The sequence below is a fragment of the Balaenoptera physalus genome (assembly GCF_965194825.1).
Source record: "Balaenoptera physalus genome assembly, chromosome: 6".
Taxonomy (NCBI): Eukaryota; Metazoa; Chordata; class Mammalia; order Artiodactyla; family Balaenopteridae; genus Balaenoptera; species Balaenoptera physalus.
The window spans coordinates 16,185,236-16,206,514 of record NC_138885.1 but is presented as its reverse complement, the minus strand read 5'-3'; the positions used below and the strand labels follow the sequence as shown (position 1 = coordinate 16,206,514).

At 36.7% G+C, this 21,279-nt stretch overlaps 1 protein-coding gene and 1 long non-coding RNA gene across 2 annotated transcripts in view; one reads left to right on the top strand and one right to left on the bottom strand.

The window, feature by feature from the left end:
- Nucleotides 1-21,279, bottom strand: part of LOC309662807 — a 619,026-nt gene that overhangs the window by 44,107 nt on the left and 553,640 nt on the right. The gene's annotated exons all lie outside the window — the stretch shown is intronic.
- The window catches only part of DPP10 (dipeptidyl peptidase like 10), a 685,907-nt gene that overhangs the window by 560,942 nt on the left and 103,686 nt on the right, over nt 1-21,279 (top strand). The window contains exons 8-9 of the mRNA XM_082465825.1: nt 4,615-4,735; nt 14,905-15,059. Coding sequence (XP_082321951.1) covers nt 4,615-4,735; nt 14,905-15,059 — 276 coding nt within the window. The remainder of the gene's footprint in view (nt 1-4,614; nt 4,736-14,904; nt 15,060-21,279) is intronic.

Here is a 21,279-nt window from a genome sequence, read left to right as displayed (position 1 = left end):
ACTAGTTTGCAAGGGAATCTTAGAATTGTAGATTTCAGGTTTCTGATGACACAGTAATAGAAGACTATGGGGTGCGGGGGGCAGGTGTGGGGCTGAGTACCAAAAGACAACATTCAATGTATATCTGTTGGTGAGACCCCTGCTAGTGTAAGTTTGTATTAGTATTGTCATTGTCTGGTGCACAAAAATGGATTCATGTTGAAATAATTTTCTTGTTTTGTGCCTTTTGTCACTTGCCAATATCTCAGTGAAACACCTCCAGGTCAACTCATGTAGCACTAATTTATTCTCCTCAAAGCCGAGTGTTACTACCTGATGTGGATGAATCATAATCCATCCAGGCAAGCACTTTGATGGGTTTGCACCTTGACTCTTCTTTTTGGCCATCATAAACACTGCAGAAATAAATATCACTCTTCATCATTCTGTACATATTGGTGGTTTTCTGTTTTTGTTTTTTTTTTCTTACAAGTCCCAGATTTGGGATTGCTGATGAGATGGAGTATGTTTTGTTTTTAGTTGCCATATTGCTTTTCAATATGCTTATCACATTTTATATTTTCACAATCAACATAGGAAAGGACCCCTTTCACCACATCCCTGCCAGTAATATATGTTATCTGGGATAGTTTCTTAATTACCACTTTTTCCCAGAAAGCAAGCCACAGTAGAAGGCAACCCAAATACTATCCCAACTTGGCTGTGACTTTGTAGATTCTCTTACACCATTACAACACATGGGGATTTTTGAATGATTTGTAGTTTTCTAATTTAAAATTATCATAAAAATCACTCAAATCAGTGAAGGTGGAATAGCTTTTCAGTAATATTTCAGCTAAAGTAGATCTAACATTCAATTATATTTCTGTTTTATTCTGATGTTCTTTTTCAATTAAACTGGCTGAAAGTTCATAAGAGTTTGCTCTTATAAGTTTGTATTAGGCATTGTCTCTGGTTAAATCAGTCACAGTAGGGTAATTTACATTGTAATTGCTCTCAAACCTATAATCCTAATGACTTTTAACCTCAAATGTTCATTTATTGCCATATGTCCATCACAAGTTGGCTGGGGCTGGGGAAGGAGTTTGTTCCATACCTCTTCACCCAGCAATCCTGGCTGCTGGGGCATCCGTCATCTGAAGCATTACTGGAGCTGCAGCAGGGGAAGAGAAGGCAGAAAGTTGAAAATCGGCTGTTAAAGCCTCCTGCACAGCAATGACACATATTGTGTTTAATCACTGGTAATGAGTAATATCAATTAACACATTGATAGAATAATTTCCTGGGTCACTTACTACAAATTTCTCAGTTTGTCACAGCACATAGTATTTCAGCTGTCTTCCTGTTGCCTTTGTTGTGACTTTACCAATTTTGAATTATTTTGTAAGTGTACTAAGACCATGGATTTTGAAAAAGTGGGTAGTCAGCTTGCTCTATTAGCTGAAAAATTAAATGGTCAAATAGCTATCCATTTCTATTTGTTATACTGTTTAGGTGGCTCATTGAAGGAATTGATTGATGGCATCAAAAATATTATGACAGTTTAATCAGTAACATTAGGATAAATGGCATTAGTGTTTGCCGTATTTTCAGTGTGATTTAAATCTAGTCGTAGCCCTTGATCATTGCCATTTGGATCCAGCTTAATTTCATCAATGTGCCAAGATAGTACCTGGGAATATTTGCAGCTCCTATATTGCTAAAGTAGTGGTGAGAGTTTGTGACTATTATGTGAAGTTAATATAATTCAAGGAAAAACTTTGGTAATTTAAAAGGGTTTTAAAGATTATAAATGTATATTTTCATAAAGGCAGCCACTAATTTTTGGTCCACAGAAAAAAGATCTTGTGGATATCGATATTGCAGCTTTCAGCAAATGGCATTAAAATTCTGATTCCATATTGCTTGTTCTTTTACATTGAAACAGATGTCAGTTTCATGTGGATTTTGAACGTCATCCAATCTGTTCTTCAAATACAAATGTAATTACTGGTCAATGGTTTTGGTATCCAAAACCATTTATACATCTGCTGAAATCGTGGAGGTTTTATTAATTGTTTTGACTTAGAGTTTGTTCCCCTCAAAAAGCTGAGGATTTAGAACAATATTACATTGGGTTAAGTCACCCTTTTTATTTTTTTTTAAAGATTTATTATTTATTTATTTTTGGCTGCATCGGGTCTTCGTTGCGGCATGGGGGATCTTCGCTGAGGCACGCGGGATCTTTCGTTGCGGTGCGTGGGCTTCTCTCTAGTTGTGGTGTGTGGTTTTCTCTTGTTGTGGCGTGCAGGCTCCAAGGTGGGTGAGCTCTGTAGTTGCAGCACGCAGTCTCTCTAGTTGAGGCACGCAAGCTCAGTAGTTGTGGCACGTGGGCTTAGTTGCTCTGTGGCATGTGGGATCTTAATTCCCTGACCAGGGATCGAACCCGGGTGCCCTGCATTGGAAGGCGGATTCTTTACCACTGGACCACCAGGGAAGTCTCAAGTCACCCTTACTTTTGATAATAGTCCCATGTGCTTATGTAGCATGAGTGTGGATGATCTGAATTTCTATTCACTTACAAGTCCTAATAGAAGATTATGGTACAAAAAGAGGATTCCCTCCAAGTAAAGCCGATTTTGTGTGCCTAGTTCATATACTGTTTGTGAAAGGCAAAAGGAGGTAGTACACAAAACACATAAAGTTTAAGCTTTAAATGGCTACAATAAAGTTAATATTATTTCTCAGTTATGAGGGGTTGTGAAAGTCATAAAAAAAAACACTTCCATCCAGTTTTAAGATACCTGAGATATAGTTCTCAAACTTTTGCCTAAGTGGGACCCACATACTTTCAATATAAGTTTATTTCCTATATTCTTATCACTGGAAAACTTTCTAAATGAAGTGAAAGCAATGAATATCATTTGTTAATACCACCCCCTCTCCTCCTAATAGTACTACCCCTACTGCTATTACTATTCTACTAACTATTCCTAATATATAGTCGACATAATATAATCAACCTAACAGTCAATAGTTTGGGATAATTTACACATTGGCTGAAGCTGTAGAGGTTTTGTTTTGATTTAGATTCTGTAGCGCCTGCAAAAAGTTTAAGATTTTTGAACTAGATTATCTTGCGTGAAGTCAGCCCTGCTCCTACCAATAGCCACATGTGTTACATGTTCTACATTCATCATCTCATTTATTCTTCACATCAGATCTCTAAAGTAGGTGTGAGACATCCACATCTTATAAAAGAGAGGATTGAGATATAGAAAGGTTAAACAAATTATCCAAGTTATTTGGATTTTAAATTTAGGCTGCCTGATTATAAACACATGTTTAAACACCTATTATATCTTTCTTACTCTCCACCCCCAACAATTCGTATTCTTATTGTCATCCTCACCTGTAATATAAACAACAGGTAGTAGTAGAATGGTTAACTAGATACACTCACTGTTAAGTGCTTGCCAAATCACCAGAATCAAAGTAGAATATCAATCAAATGTTCTGGATATTAAGATTGCCTTCATCATTGTGCACATCAAGGTTTAAAATCTAGGACCTCATGATTAATCAGACAATTATTTCAGAAGTTCTTGTGTTTGCTCTATCTGCTTTTGTGCAATGATCCTATAGCATGCTGGAACACATGGGCACTAGGCCATCTTTCACCTTCTTAGTAGAATGTCAATCTAAATAGCAATTTGGCTTTCATTGAACAATATTCTACTCCCCGCAACAAGTGGATGAAACATGGCTCTGTGACAGTTATATCACACAGACCAACAGTTTGAAATGTTTGGCATTAAAAATATTTTAAAGTGAATTATAAATAATTTTATCCTGAATTATCTCTATTAAAGATAGTTCATTTCTTGTGGACAGACACTGTTTAATTTCTACTGCTGTTCCTGTATTGGGACTATTGTTGTTGCTGATGTTGATGTTGATATTATTTTGTAAGAGTCTGTAATGTATTCATATTAAAACTCTTTCTTGAATCCTCAAGCACAAGGTTATTATTACTGCTATGCTATTTAGGAAAGAATTACCAGGGAAGATTGAGGCATAGGAAGGTGTGTTCCACTTATCAATCTGAAGGAATTTTGCCAGTGTTTCCTTTCATTAGTGGATCTGTGAGTTGAGCCGGAGAGAATCAGAGACATTCTCCAAAGATTATTTTATTGATCACCAATGCATTTTTTGGTAAAAGACCCCAAATTGAGGTTTTTCGAGTTGTTTGCTGTTACTAAAATGGCATCTAGTACAGTTGTCAGTCTCTTAAGCCTGCAGAATGTTATCTCAAACCCAAACCAATCTTGTGGTATGAGAAAAAGATAATTAAGTAGATGAAACATTGTTGTTGAAAATATGGATTTAAAAGCTTCAACAGCTAGTACCATGTAATTTCTAAATGATAACTGGATATAATATGATAGAGAAAGAAACAGCCATTAATAATTGAAAGCAATAAAAAATATGCATTAAATAAAAACAAATTGAAAGCAGGCAAATAATAAAACACTTAGCTCTTCAGTTATTATTCTATAATATGAAAGTTTAAAAAAAGGCTTCCTAATATTTTTGGTTTTTTGGTTTGTTTGTTTTACATGTTTCCTGATCCAGATTTATATTTTTGAAAATAATATCTACTATCAACCTGATATAAAGAGTAGTTCATTGCGACTGACATCTTCTGGAAAAGAAGGAATTATTTTTAATGGAATTGCTGACTGGTTATATGAAGGTGAGTGAATAGATTTAGTTTCAAAAGAATACAAATGATATATTTTTACTCAAAATCTATAAGAAAAATCTGTTCAATTATAACAATACTTATAGCACTATTTCTTCCTCTCATTTCCTCTCAAAATTGCCTTCATGCTTTCATATCTTTGCATCTGCTCATGTTTTGACTGGTTATGATTTGCATCTACTTATATAATTCCATGTTTGAGATATATATATATATATATATCACATATACACATATACACATTTTGTTCAGGCTAAATAGATCTTATTTTTGGTGATGCTTAACTAATGAAAGTGAATAATCATCTTACATCACTCTGGAATTAGATGCTGAATTTTTCTGAGTCTGGGAAGGAATAAACAAAATCCTTTACTATTCAAAAAGTGCATGAAAGCCACTTAATTATTAGTCATTTCCATTAAGAACATTCTGTCACATTTTAAAACCACTGTATAGGGACCAAAATATTCAATAAAACCTACCTAAAAAGTTATTTATAATAACTATTGAATCAAGTTTTCATAATAGCTGAGAATATAAGAAGGAATCAGGTGATGAAAACCTCTATCCAATTTTATCATGTACCAATTATCAGCTAGTTATAGGTACAGATTGCCTAGGAAAAACTCAAAGTGTGAGTTTAAAACCTACATTTCAGACTCTACAACTGATCTTGGCAAAATACCTCAAAATTTAAACTAAGTTAGTCTATTAAATTAGAAATTATAAAGTAAGAATCTTCCAGAGAATAAATTTTACTCTTGAGCAGTACTGGCAAATGCAATCTTTCTAGCTCAGAGTTGCTACTTTTAATTATGTAAGAAAGTAAATCATTTAGCTTATTCATTCATTCATTTCATTCATTCATGCTCTCATTTGACAGATATTATTGAAGACCTACTATGTTCCAAGTACTTGTCTAAGTGCTGAGATACATCAGGAAACAAAACAAAGTTCTGCTCTCAGGACTTTACATTAAAAGGAAAATGTTGCTGGGTGGAACTATATTATTAAGGAAGAGACATTGTAACCCTCAAGATTTACACATATATGTGTACATGTGTATTAATATCTATAATATATTTTGTGTATAAGCTAGCATCAAATAGTAAAAGCCACAGTTTATTCTGAGGAGTAGGGGAACCTACTGTGGAAATATCAGTGATAATTATACTATGAAATTTTACAAAATGAAATGCACAAACAGATTAGTAGGGTTCTTTGGTTGAGAGTGTCAAAAACTGACTCTGGCTTTCTTATTTCAAAATGATGGATTATTAGAGGGGCCTGAGACGCCCCAATGAATTGAAAAAACAGGTGAGGAACAAACTTGAAACCTTGGTAGTTCTGAGAATCTAGATAGTAAGAATTAACCACCTCTTACCTAGAGGAGCTAGGAAAGACACAGCTTTTATGTTCAAAATATTTTGGTACTGTAGGAGACCCTGAAAGATGAAGAAACCATGCCAGTGCAGTGTACTAAGTACTAAATGACAGTAAACACAGGATTCTATGAAAAAACAAAGGAGTCAGACTTAGCCCATTTTAGGGATTTGTAAATATTTTCTTAATGGAGAAACCCTCTGAGCTGAGCCTCAAAGAATAAGAAGTTTAACACAGAAGAAGAAACCAGGAAGGAAAAATCCAAGCAAGAGTTAAAAGCTTGAAGAAGCATAGAAGGGTTAAATAGCATAGTGTGTGCCCAGGGAACTAAAATCAGCTTGGTATTATTGAGGCATAAAATTTGAGAAAAGGAAGGCAACAAGAACCAAGAGGCAGTAACCCTGAAAATTATCTGGGATTTCAATTATTTTTCCACTATTAAATGGGGAAACTAATACAGCTTTTCAGGAAAGGAAGTGTCAAGATTAGATCTTCCGCATAAATAGATCATTTTGGCTAGAGTGTAAAGCTGGAATTGAATAGTGAAAAGAACCAATGAGCAGCTATAAGGCTTTTTCTATGTTCTATCAAGAGATAATGAGCAAGAGGACTAGGGTTAAAGCAGGAAGAAGGAGGGAAGATTCTAAAATTGATGAGGCAGTAAAATAGGTAGATCTTAGTGTTCAAATGGACGAGATGGATTGAAGAAGTCAAGAATGATTCTTTGGCTTCTGGTTTGGATCACTAGTAAATAGTGGTGGCAGACACAGTGAGTAGACATCAGAAGGAACAGTAGACTCAAGGAGGAGAGGAATAATTTAGCGGGAACATTGGTGCTTACCAGTGTGCTAGTATGCTACATTGGGTGACAAAATGTGATCCTTAACATTCAAGAAATTTTGAATCAACTAGAGGTAAACCCAATGTAGAATGTACTGACTTGACACTGATCAAGATTTGGGCCTCTGTCCTTTAGGGAAGGCTTCATATAGTGTATGGAATTACATATTTGAGGAAATTATAAGGAGAGAAATTAAAGACCACTATTTGGGAAATAAGGTTATCTTCTTAATTAGAGAATAAAAACCTATATATTGGGGCTGAAACTGAACAGTGTGTTGAGGGATAAGCAGGACAAATGGGTAACAAAAACTTTTGTTTTGGGGATGACCCTGTAAGTCTGACACTTTCCAAAAAGGGGGGAAATGGAAAAATTATGGTTTTTGCCATTCAAATTAAATTCAATCCTTTGGGCTCATATGTTCTAGGTAATACTAGGAAATTCCAGATATGCTATGTGAGTTAATTCTTATGATGCTAGTATATCTAATCACTTACTGAAGAAACCATGATTCAGGGAGGATAGGTGACTTGGACATGACCTCAGCGTTCACGAGGGTAGGGCTGACACTTGAATGTGCGTCTTCAAAGTCAGTGCTTCGTCCTGGGCTACTCCACCTGTTACAGTGCAGGGCCTTTCGCTCTTCCCTAAAGGATGGCGTGCATTATGTACCTAAGGTGTTAGATTTCCCTGGTCTGTTTCATCAGCCAAAGACTCTGAACCCTAGTGTCCATGGACTTACCTCAATTCTTGCTTCATTTCCAAGAGAAGGGACGGACCTTACGAAGGGAATAAGTGCTAAGGTTTGGCAGAGGGATTTAGGCAATTCATACATCATTGATTTTCCCTCAGCATTTTGCTTGGCATCCCCAACCTATGGTTCAGAAGTCCCACACGGGCCTTAATCACTTACTATCACTTTGCGTGTCCAATGTGTCAGCACCTCCCAGAATCCAGACCTTCTCTTTTCCTTCAGTATGCTCATGAAAAGGCAGTACTACCTACTAGCAATGCATACGATCTCCAACAGTATGTATGTGATACTCTAGTGTAGAGATTTCCTTTTTATTACTTTGCAGAAATCAGTTACAATATGAATTAGCATGTGTGGGAAACCCAAGAAGGAACATGTAACATTTCCACTTACTTTTTCTAAATTGAAATTTACCTTCTATAATTATCGTAGGAAAAGATTAGAAGAGTCACATAGAAGATAATAAAATGTTTTTATGGCAAATTTTAAGTGCGTTAGGGCCGGGCCAACCTGTGAGCGTGCCTGTTGCTCCCAACCGCAGTCACTGACGTGGAGTCTTTAAAGTCTTTTAAAAGTGTAATTGTTTCTATTTCTAGTATTACTCAATTCCTAAGGAAAGTAAAAGCAAATAAAATACACTGTGTTTTAAAGAGTTGGTGAAGTTCCTGGGGAATTCCCTGGTGGTCCAATGGTTAGGACTCCACGCTGGCACTGCCAAGGGCCTGGGTTCAATCCCTGGTCTGGGAACTAAGATCCCACAAGTCACGCAGAGCGGCCCCTCCCCCCCAAAAAAAGAGTTGGTGAAGTTCAGAAGAAAAATAAAACATCGTGAGCAAAATGAAACATTTTAAATATAATTTACACAAAGCACCTCAAATCTTATTCATATAAATTGGCATATTTAACGTGGTAACTTAACTAAACAAAATATCAGATCAATATTTTGTTTAAAAAAGGTAAAGTTCACAGCTGCCAAGTTTACAACTTTGAAAATCTCCACGAAGTATTGCATCTATTAAATAGAAACAAAAAATGACTGTCACTTTCAATTATTTGAATAATGGAACTGACATGCCTAAAAGATTTATAAATATATTTTAGAATCTCGTATTTTAAAGGAGTCCTTCTTTGAAATTCAATCTAACCGTTATTGAGCACATATATTTGTCAGACATTATCTGAGAGCAATACAATGAGGAATATGGGTTTCTATGCTTTGGGTATTTCCAACTTAATGGAGTGAAAAACTGTAAACAACTATTATATAATGAACCATTTGGAGCATGGTAAATAGAAATATAAATAGAACTACATGTCATCATATTAAATATATGTATAAATAGAATTAATTCTGATGCATTGGGGGAATATAGGGTGGTTTATAGAAGAAATGGTTTTTGCATTGAGCTTTAAGAATGACAAGAATAAAGAGGTGAGAGGAAAAAATTACAAGATAAACAATATGCTTATCAACAAATTGGGATTGTTGCTTTTTTGTTATTTGGTGAGAATAATGCAAATTGCCTGTATTCACTTTGTGCCTTCTCATAGACACAGGAAGTCACATTCATCCATTCATTGATTCAACAAATATTTACTGAGTACTTACTAAATCCCAGTAAAACTGAACTGTGACATATAAAAGAAAGAAAGATTAGAGATGCAGCCATGGAAGGCAGAGGAAGATAGGGTGATAACAATGCTAAGTCTCAGGAGGTCAAACAAGCTGAGGATTCCAAAGTTACTGTTTGATTTGCTACCAGAATTTGACAGGAACAAAATCAGTCAATTGGTGGTGCCAGAAGCAAGCCTGCAGTGGATGGAGCTGTAAATGGGAAGTGAGAAGGTTACGAACATAGACAATTCTTTCAAGAAAGTTGACAGTAAGATACAGGAAATAAGGGGGAAAAAAATCAACCAAAACCCACAGAGCTGACAGTAGATCCTCAGGAAATCCTATCTAAGTTGATAAACTACAAACGGATAAAATCAGCTTACTTTTCGGAATTGCTTGTTAATCTGAACACAATGGTCGTATATGAGTTAGTTTTCTGTGAGTGCTTTGTGTTGAGGCTATATTTTTAAGTGTCTGTGACATAAAACCACATGTGTTGAGAACTCCATCTGCTCTGCAGTGAGATTTTGTAAATCAGTGTAATAAAGACAGTGAAGAGCCAAGCCTACATTGAAATGGAATGGAATGCAATTTGTAAAAATACATTGTTTGTAAATAATATAATTACAGGAAGTGTCAATCCATGAGTAAAAGTCCCTATTAGTTGCAATTAAAGAATGTTTGCCTCGTTCAAGAGGACTTTTAAGCAAATGCATATTAAAGATTCTTTTATTTATCTACTTTCTATTCGGGTAGCTTTTTTTATATACCTGAAGGAAGTCACATAACTCTTTGTGTATACTACTTTGCTATTTTATCATTTTTGTGAGGAACAACTTTAGGCATAAATCACTCTAAAATAAATAAAAGTAGATGATGTCCAGTTTCTATTGAATGGTGCCCTCAAATTGGGGCCATTCTTATTCTTGGGAAGTACTTGTGTACGCATACTTCAGCACCCAGGATAGAACCTGCTTCTTAGAAACCCTGAGTGTTGATTTTGGGCAACACAATCTGATCTCTCTGTACCTACAGGTCTTATAAGACTTAGAGTTTACGTGCACTCAATTAGCAGCATGTTTTTTCTTCAGTGTTACGTGGCTCACTCATGTCTCCTCACCTGAATTTTAAGTTACTTGAATAAATCAGCGTCAGGATCACTACTGGAAAAAAATGGCACATTCAAAATAGCATTCAGCTTTATCTATGAAGGGGCCACTTGTAAAAGACAAGGAATATACAACCTGTGGCTAGTAATGGTTTAGCCATTAATACCTGAAGAGGGAAGAGGGGCAGCTGTTACTAGGGCCTAGAAGGAGGGAGCCCTGGAGTTTTCACAGTAATAGAAGCAGTGAGTTTTGGTTGAAGAAGACAGCGAAACCCACATGATTTCCATGGGTGGAAACCAACAAAATAAATACCATGCACTAACTTTTTTCTCTTTATTTGATTTGCCTGGTTTCATATTGGCCACACTTAAAAAAAACTCAGACACCATGGGAGTGTTCTTATTATTCAAATGAAAAGTTTGTGGCCCCAGAAGAGGAGCACACAAAGTCTCATTTGCCACCATTTCATTGTAGAGTGACATTAGTCCAGTTATATACCTGTCTGAAATTTACAGCCAATATTTGTGTTTTTCGTATAAGGTTTGGGGGGAAATGGCCCCATTAAGAAAAGAAGTAACTTATCATATGGCCTTAATTGGTAATCATAACTCCTTTCCTGAACTGTTCATTCCTGTTTCCATTTACCTTCAGTCAGCATTTTGACTAGATAGGTTATTTACCTGGTGCATCAAACCAAAACTTTATTCCTGCCAAATCTTATTCCTTTGCTTCCTCTTCTTAATTAGGTTGCTACCATTTTAGTTTTCCATTGAAATGGAAATTGGCATGTAGAAATGTGGAATTGGAAAATGAGATGGGATTAGACAGAAGGGTATTTGTGAATCTGCTAAATTCCGAATATCTTCTTCCTTTTCCTTCTTTATATAGTAAAGGCACATTTTCTTCCTGGCAGATGATATTAATCATTGACCCAGCACAGTGACGATGTTTTCTGTCGGTTTATTTTTCCAGTCACACTGAGCCCAAATGGTCAGGGAAAAATTTCAGCTTCTAATTCAGAGGAACAGAATTGTGACTATTTTCCTTGTTGGAGGCAATCCTCCCTTAGGTAGTAGGACTTCTACACCCACCAAGCCCATTATCATGAGCATAAGAAACAGAATGTTGTGTCCAGTGGATTACTGATGTGATAGTGAAAGAGAACACTGCACTTCCACCCCTTAGCTCCTAGATCTGTGCTTCCTGGTTATGCAGGAGGACACAGAGCCTCCTCTGCTATGGATGTACTCTGGTGGACATTAAGGAGGACACTCATATCTGGAGGATAACATCCCAACTTCAAGGATGTTGTCAAAAAAATAGTGCCTAAGTCGAGGTAGAGCAGACTATTTTACTCTCCTATCAAGCCCGGCTAGTGGGGAGCCTGATGAAATCAGTGAATGCCATTCTGAGTCCATTGCCTTCCTTTTGCTAGAAAATATTTGCTGTTTGGAGGTGACATAGTGTGGGCTATTGCGGTAATGGATAAGTTATTCTGTAAGTCCATGAACAGCAGTGCTCAGAGGGCTACAGGCAGCAAAGACATATCCATATCTAGAATATGTATCGATTTCTGTTATGGCAAAATTCTACCCTTTCTTGATGGAAGAGTTACCATGTAATCCACTTGTCACCAGGTAGTCCGCTGGGCCTGCTGGGAAATAATGCCATGTCAAGGGTTTAGTAATGATCACTATCATTGGCAGCCAGAGACAAACTGGCATGCGCTCGGCGGTCATACTGTCCGTCTGGTCATTGAGAGCCTCTCCTGCTATGGATGTGCTCTGGTGGCCCTTAAGCAGGGCACTAATATCTTCAAATTTTTTACATTTTTACCCCTCCTGACAAGTCCATGCACTTATTTTCCCTAGACTTCCTGCCACTAATTCTGTAATTTTACTTTTCCGTATCCCTGATCAGGTGGCCATTTATTAGTTACTATGCATGAGTCTGGGTGGACCTATGCTTCAAGCCAAGTCTCCTTCCGCAAGAAGTAGAGAACTAAATATCTTGTTTAAAAGTCTTCCAACTGGGAGGATTTATGTTTATTATAGTCTTTTTATGCCACTCCTGGGTAAGATTATAGTGCAGAGCCTGTCCAGTTCCAGTGTGTTCAAGTACATCATGCAAACCTGCCCATAATCCAGGCCTACATTTACTCCTCCTCTGCCAGCTTATGTCAGGGTGTCAGAGGCATAGGCATCCTGAGGCATCGATGTGAAATGAAGAACAAAGGATTAGGCAGAGGATGCAATACGATGGGCAGCTCACTTATACGTTCTAGTCCGGTTCCATATAAACCACTTCTATCTTAGAGTGGAATATAGCTGTATGTGTTTAGTTTTATGGTCAGTGAATCAGTTAAGAGTCAGTTCATGATGGGTAGTTTGGGTTGCATAGTCACTTGGTATCCCATGGTCAGGCTAATTATTTCTACCATAGCTCAGTAGAGAGCTGCTTTTGAATTGGTGAATATTTATCGGCACAGGAGAAAATGGCCTTTCCCTAAAGCTTGTAATGCCTGTGCTCTGATTGTCATATGGTGATTGCCGGAAGCTTCACACAACATCTCTGTTTGGGAAGGACACTTGGATTACCATCGTATCTGCTGGGTCACAGGGTGAAGATGGTAGGAAAGATTGGACCATGGCCTTGATCTGCTGCACAGCCCTCTCCTGCTCAGGTTCTTCTCAGAACTGGCAGTTTTACAGGTTACCTGGGAATAAAACAGGTCAGCACATGTGAATGTAGTTTACGGTGTTCTTCAAAATCCAGAGTATAGGCCCTCTTTACTTTCAAATAAATATAATCCCAACAAATTTTCTCACTTTTTAATAGATATTCCAGTGTATCCCAGGCTACTACATCTCTAACCTTTTCCCTAGGGATGTAGACTCTTAAAATTTACAGGAATTAATCTTTCACTCTGCCTTTATGCAGAGAAGGTCTAGCTCCCTTGTATAGAGGTTGCCTCAGTCAGCAAGAAGACTTGTGGAAATTTTGAGGTTCAAAGTCTTCAGCCGACATTCCACTATAAAATGTGTTATTTATGAGACTGATCCAGAAAGCAGCAAGTGTACTGCACGCATCTACCCAGGCATCCTTAGCCTGTTTGTCAGGCTTCCAATACTTCTCTACCAATATTGCTCTCTTAGCTTTAAAACACAAGTGAAGTTGAGACCCTCATTTGTGTTGCTCCTGTGCAACACTTTCTATGTTCTCTCGGACCTCAGCCACATCTGCCCTTCAACTACAGAAGAGAGGGACTCCAAAGTTGCCATGGTGACCTTTTGTGTTTTCCTAATTTAGTTGTCATGATTTCAGTTTCTGTTTATTCCTATGTAATCCCTCTGAGGTCTCATAAGAACTTCACTTATAATCTTTATCATTGCCATTTTTGGAGCAACTGAGTGTCACAATCACTTGTCCTCCAGACACTTTTCCTCTCTAGCTGCATTTTATTCTATATCATCACTAGTGACAATTGATTATTCATGATTCCATGCCTTGCTATGGATTATCTATACTCCCAATTCCCCCCAGAAAGGTTATTATTACATCAAAGATCTCCAACCTAATCTCAAAATCTAATTTTGAAATCTAATTTTATTTACAAAAAGATAATTTACAGAGGTGAAGGTGCAGGGGATCCATAAATGACAGAACTATAATCTAGACTAGTAGCAACCAGACATTGTGCACCCCTATGACGATAGAAGTGAGCCATTATCAGATACAAAAAGAGAACATTGTGTAGATGAGGCTGCACTGATAGGAGTACTGAAATCATTTAAGGCACACAACAAGCCTCAGGTGACATTTCAGGACAGAGCCAAGGGAATACATACTCTGACTTTACTCTCCTTCTAATCTCTTGCCAAGGTACCCTAGTGACCATGCTCTAGAGAGCACGGGAGCCCTTTTGATATAGTTCATACAGGTTAATTTCCTGGGCCAGAAATCAGGTGTAGAAAAGTGGATAGTGGATCTGGGGTCACATGAAAGATATCCAGTATATTTTTAAAATTTTATTTCCTTAGAACTTAGAATAGTTTAACGAATCTAGTAGGTATTCCACTTGTTTGATGACGAGAGGATGGAAATATGGTTGAATGAAGATATGAATGAAGAGCGACACGAATATGGTTTTATGCCATGTTTCAGTCTTCAATTACTGTTCTCATTCTTTTTGCTCTGATAGTGCTTTCATCTCCTCTGTTCACATTGTTGACAATCCATGAAATCCTGACTTCACTGCTTTATTCTTTCCTTCCTTTGCATCTTCTTTTCTTGGGATTAAAAGGGTAGCTCAGAAATAAAGAATTCTTCACGAAGTTGATAAAATCCACCACACTGTATAGGAAATATTTATGTACAATAAAGATTTCAAGGACAGATGTTTGTGGGTCACTGAACCCACATCTACAGTTGTTTTCAAATAACACTCGTTTATTCTAGAGGAACTTCTGCATTCTCACATCGCCCACTGGTGGTCACCAGATGGAGAAAGGCTTGCCTTCCTGATGATAAATGATTCCTTGGTGCCTAACATGGTTATCCCCCGGTTTACTGGAGCTTTGTATCCCAAAGGAAAGAAGTATCCGTATCCTAAGGTAAGTAATGTGGAAGTGCTGTTTGTCCCCCTTCTCTGTGTGCCAGTGACTTGATTGATAGTATTCTCGGTTCATGAACAAGTTGTCTTTGGAGAATAAAATAAGCCCCCTTACCAGTCGACAGAGTCGTCATTTTAAGAGCTTGCAGTGGTCTGTGTGCAGTGCTTGTGTATGAACAGCTAAAGGTGATTCAAGGGTGCAGGAACTTTTGCTGTATTTCTTTCACTTTGATGCTCTCATTCTTTATCCCTCACCTTCCTAGTTGAAAAGAGGGTGAGAAAACATAAGAAGCAGCATTGATCCCAGGGCAAAAGTTTCTCCAAGGTATATTCTGTGAGCTGTTAATAGCTATTATACAGGAGCAAAAAGTGCCACAGTCAAATAAGTTGGGAATTCTCAGTTTAAAAAAAAAAATCTAGCTTTTTTTCAGATGATTTCTTAGCGCACTTAATATACTGCTTGTTAATGTGTGTTATAAATCTCCTATAAAAAGTAGACAGCATAAAGAATCTCTAGTAAGGAATAGACTAAGCATAAAGAATCTCAATAAAAAATAGACTAAACATAAAGAATCACCAATAAAGAATAGACTAAGCAGAGAGAATTTATTAGTATTAATATTAGCACCAGTATTATTTTGGCAGAGCATACTCTGGAACATACTTTATCAAATGCTGGGGTAGAACCATAGCCAGGCATAGCTGGAATAGATGGAATAGTTTTATTGAGTGAAGCAAATATGGAAACCCTGCCCAGATAGCAAAACTATTTTTAAGTGTTGGGTGAGGCCTCTGAAAGCAGGCTGTGGAAACATCTGGAGTGTATTGGTTTTTCTCTTATATGTCATCGTTAATTATTTAAGGTCTCTTGCTTTAAAGTTTATTTTCCCCATGTTTACAAAACAAAAAAAGTGAGTCCCCCCCCCCAAGCATTAATCATGTAAGGATGGCTTATAGAAAACTTTTAAAATTCAAGTTTATACATTTTAGCTCTTAATGAGGTAAGAGAAGGCTGCTGATTTCATTTAGAAGTCTTCATTAAGCCATTTCTTTAGTGAGTTGTACCTTGTGTTTCCAAAGTACAATAGGTTTTATACCTTTAAGTTTGTGCAGTACCTTAACTGGGCAGAGTACTGGAAAAATTACCCATCACGTGTATTATTCTACTCCTGCAATGAAGGTGTGGTCGGGGGGGATGACTTTCCTCATTTTCCGATCATCCACAAGACTCAAGTTATCCAAGGTGGGGACAGGAGGAAGGAAAGTAGTGAATACGGAGAGTCAGGGCTGCGAAGCCTGTTTCCTCAGGGAGATTCTATGCTGTCTTTTTCCCCATCCTATCTTCCTTCCAATAGGTTGTAGTAACAGAGTGACTGATTGACAGCTACGGAAAACAGCAGGTTTGAGAAGAATCAAATTCCATGATTTTGAAATATTATTTTTATGGTCTTCTCTGGACATAGATCTGAAAGCACATATACTCAGTGCTCTTCAGGAAAAAATGGCAATTTGACCTAACAACAAAATAATTATATTTCCCAAGACATTTGTATGGTACTCCAAGAAAAGTACTTATGTCTTCTCCAATTGTAGATTTAGCCATGTTTTATGTATGACAGTTTGTGCGGGTACAGCATACCTGTACCTGTTTTTTTTTTCCAGAGAAAAAATTAAAAGATTTTTGAAATATATTCTCACCCCATTTGATTTACTTATAATAATGAAAGTTCACCTGACAATGTAAATACAAAATGAAGAATGGGTCCATACTGTGAAAAGCACATGTCAATAAGCAAGACAGTCACTCAGAGCTGTTCAGTGTGTACATTGCACAAAGGGAATAAAATCAACCCCAGGGAGGGGACCACTTTCTGTAATTCATTTTCCAAGAGGAGTGGGGATTTTAGGATTCACACAGAAGAGCCATATGTAATAGCTGCATCTTCGAGTTGCCTTCTCAGTTACAGACTCTTGGTGCTTGAACTTGTACACTCCTAGGCCTTATAATTTTATCAAGACTGAAGCAAACAAATAGACATTCAGAAACATCTGAGAAAATCTAAATAAGTCAGCAGTAAGTCAGAAGATACTGGGTTGACAAACCTAGATAATTTGTTTTTATTTAATGTTATTATTTAATTAATTAATATTTCTTAATAGTAAAGCTAGGCATAAAATAATATTAATGTTTGTTTATTAAATGGGTAAATCATGTGTGCTAATAATATGCTATATATTTTCAGGGAGACTTTTCACTTTTTTTCTACATTCAGCCGTCTTCACAAGTGCCTCTGTTTTACAATTGGGCCAACTAAGCTTCTAAAAGGCTAAGTCCTTTTATAAAAGTCATAGTTATTTAGAGAACAGAGAAATAACTCAAATTTATTGATTCTGTCTCGCTCTCTCTCTCTTTCTCTCTAAAACTACCAGAGATTAACTTGTATCTCAGAAGATGTAGCTGGAATCAAAATATCTCGTCAAGTTAACGAATAGATGTGGAGCTCTCTTTGCTCCATTAACTACAAATGACTCAGCTCTGTATGAGTAACATTCTTAGCCTGTATATTTAATAAATGATGTATCTAATGCATGATGTACGTAATACATAATGAAGGTCCTGAGTGCGTATTAATGGCTACCATTGAGAAGTATTAAAAATAAAGACAAATATTATAGTGGCCAAAGAGAAAGAATCCCAAGTCCTCAGGTGGCTGTCAGTAGAAATATCTGCCCAGGTACTTAAGACAACAGGACTCAAAGAAACTAGGTCTGGGTTTTCATCCTTGTTCTCAGAATAAATTTCAGAATAATTTTGGGTCTATTACTTGAATTTTCAAAGTCTCATTATTTTCTACTCTGGTTTAAAAAAAATGTTTGTTAGTTTTTCCACTAACAAATGTGTTATTTTGATTTGTTCTTACTTATGCAATAAACTTTCAAAAAAGTGGTGCTTTAGACATAGAAGTAATGCATGGAGTTCACACTAAATTGTGCTTCAAATTAAACTAGATTAAAACGAGTGCAGCAAATACCCGATGTGGTCAGGTTTACTAATGAAATACTTACACTAAACAAATATATTTGTATTTTGCTTAATTCAGCATAATTCAGAAGTCATAAAATACTCTATCATTAGCAATTCAGCACAAAAAAAGATGCACAGTTCTATCTCAGCAACTCAGGTTAATCTTCTTAGTTAAAACATTATCTCGTTTAATGACAGTTTGGTTGCCAGCAAAATAAGGTTAAGTATTCCTGAGGCTTGTGTTTCAGAATCATAGAGGAAGGATTCTATGGGTTTGCAGTCTTTGTAGAAAATTAGACTATTAAAAAGCGAATAGATGAACTCCTCTAATTTGCAAACTATTGAAACAATTCAAATATTAAAGGGTACAAATGAACTTGCAATGTGCACTTAATTTCAAATCTCCAAGGAAAGAAATCAAATTGAGATTATAGAATGCTAGACAGCTGAATTTTGGAAACAGCTTAATGTTTGTTTTTTGTCTAAAACTGACCATAGGTGTACACAACTTTTTTTTTAGATGTTTTCATTTCTTTACTTTCTTTCAGTTCCAGTAATTTCATACAGATTCAGAGGGAGATAACAAACTTGCATTGCCTTTGAACCAAACGGATGTTAAGTGGTTATGTTTTCATTTATCAATGATCCTCTTGTTTAATGATGGCTCCAAACTTTTCTTTTATTTGAATCTGAAAGTATTTTAAATTCATATAATAAATTAGTTGGCATTTTTCATAAATGCTTTGTTATAGTAATGGCTTTCTAACTTTATCTTGTACTTGAATCATGGACTTTTAGACTCATGGTGTGTACACAACTTTTAATTTGTTTTCATGTGAAAGCTAATTGGGATACCCGTGATCCTGTACAGTCCTATAGACCTGAAAAAAACTGCCTTAATATGTGGTAATAACTGTGTATATCTTTGACAAAGTATGTCATAAAATTAGGCATCACTGATAAGAATTCATAAAAATTGATCAAATTTAATTTAACTTCTCTTTTTCTTTAATCAGTTTTTTGAAAGATAAAAAATATGAACACAGTTTTTCACTCACTAGAAAAATCAGTCTAACCATTATTTTTAATTCATGAGTTAATTAATTATGTAATTAAGTATATACTATTTTTTGGCACTTTTGAAAATCATCTTTTTTGTTAGTCCCTATAACAAAAGTATGAGATGGTTTTTTCCACTGAAAGGAAAACTACTTTGGCTCAAAACTTCTGACTGTGACATATTCTCAGAGAAATGTCTCATTTTTGAGAATCAAATAAAATAATACTTGAGGATCTTTAACATCCTGTCCATGGTTCATATCCAATAAATAACAGTCAAAATTGAACCCAGATTTTTCTGATTCATAGATTAAACTGAACCAGTTCTCAAAATGTTGCCCTTTTACCAGCAATATCAGCCTCATCTGGGAAATTATTAGGAATGCGAATTCTCATGTCCCATCTAGACATTAAAAATGCTGGAGGTAGGCCTCAGTGGTCAGTGGTTTAATCAGCTTTCCAGGCCCTCTGGATGATTTTCATGCAAGTTCACCTTTAATAACTGCTGAGCAGTACTATATATCTATATATAGATATATGCACATATATCAGTGTTTTAGCAACATTTGCATACTAATTATAATCATCTGGAAATCTTGTTACAACACAGATTTTTAGGTCCACACCCAAAGATTCTTATTCTGGGTCTGAATATAGGTCCGTCCGTTTGGGGCCCATGAATTTGTGTTTTTATGGTTCTAATTGATGCTGCTGGTTTAAAAAAAGCACTTTGAATGACACTACTAAATACTCTGCCCCAGCTCTAAATTTTAACATACCTGATCAAGCTAGAGAAATGGTTAGACTCAAAAAATACAGAGAAAGACCAATACCTTCAGGGAGAAACGTGGCAATTGAATTAAAACAAAAGTGATGTGAAAGGGACCTTCTAAATGAGGTAGAAGGTTAAATTGCCCAAGGCAGATGAACCCAAGCACTGGAGGGTTTTAGAGCAATAAAAAGCTTTACAGGGCTTCCCTGGTGGCGCAGTGGTTGAGAATCTGCCTGCCAATGCAGGGGACACGGGTTCGAGCCCTGGTCTGGGAGGATCCCACATGCCACGGAGCAACTGGGCCCGTGAGCCACAATTACTGAGCCTGCGCGTATGGAGCCTGTGCTCCGCAACAAGAGGGGCCGCGATAGTGAGAGGCCCGCGCACCGCGATGAAGAGTGGTCCCTGCTTGCCGCAACTAGAGAAAGCCCTCGCACAGAAACGAAGACCCAACACAGCCATAAATAAATAAATTAATTAATTAATTAATTTTAAAAAAAAAAAAGCTTTACAAAATTTGACACCTGAACCTTCTCTGTGAGGCAGGCCTCATAGCTAATCTTCCAGGAAGCCCTTTATCATATGAACCATTTTCATAATCTCTCTTCATAGTCACTGCATTTCTAAAATGAAAGCCTTTCTGGACTCCTTTCTTTGGATCAAACTTCTGATGTGTGTGATACGCTCCCACAAATGTGCTAGTCATTGTTTTAATGAAGACTTTATTTTTTAAGGGCAGGTTAAGATTCATAGCAAACTTGAGGGGAAGGAAGGTGTTTGTGCCATATACCCCCAGCTCCCACTTAGCGTCCCCCATCAGAGTTGTGTGTTTGATGTAATTGATGAAGCTCCATTGACGCATCATAATCACCCAAAGTACAGAGTTTACATTCCAGTTCAATCTTGTTGTTGTGCGTTATGGTTTTGGACATATGTGTAATGAAACACACAGAGTATTTGTCACTGCTCTACAAATCCTGTTACTTCGTCTATTCATCCCTCCTCCCTCCCCTCCATGTCCGTTATTTTTAATAACTTAAAACATTCTTGAGGAGCGATTACTGATTATTGGTGGGATGCATTACGTTGCTTCTGCTCCTGATTTAACTCTGGGTTTTGTCAGTACCAGTTCCTTGAACATGAATCTTTCTTTGGTATCTTTAAATCAGTGTTATCATTCCCTTTAGATTTGTGTCAGGTCTTTTAATTCACCTCGCTTTTAATTTCCTTGTCCTTCTCTGTATATATCACATGGTCTTCTCTTCACAAAGCAGCTACACCACAATGATACTGGTGTATTGTTTAGAAACACATTGAGCCACAAGTAGCCAATTGATTCTGTTAATTATTTATTCACATAAACAT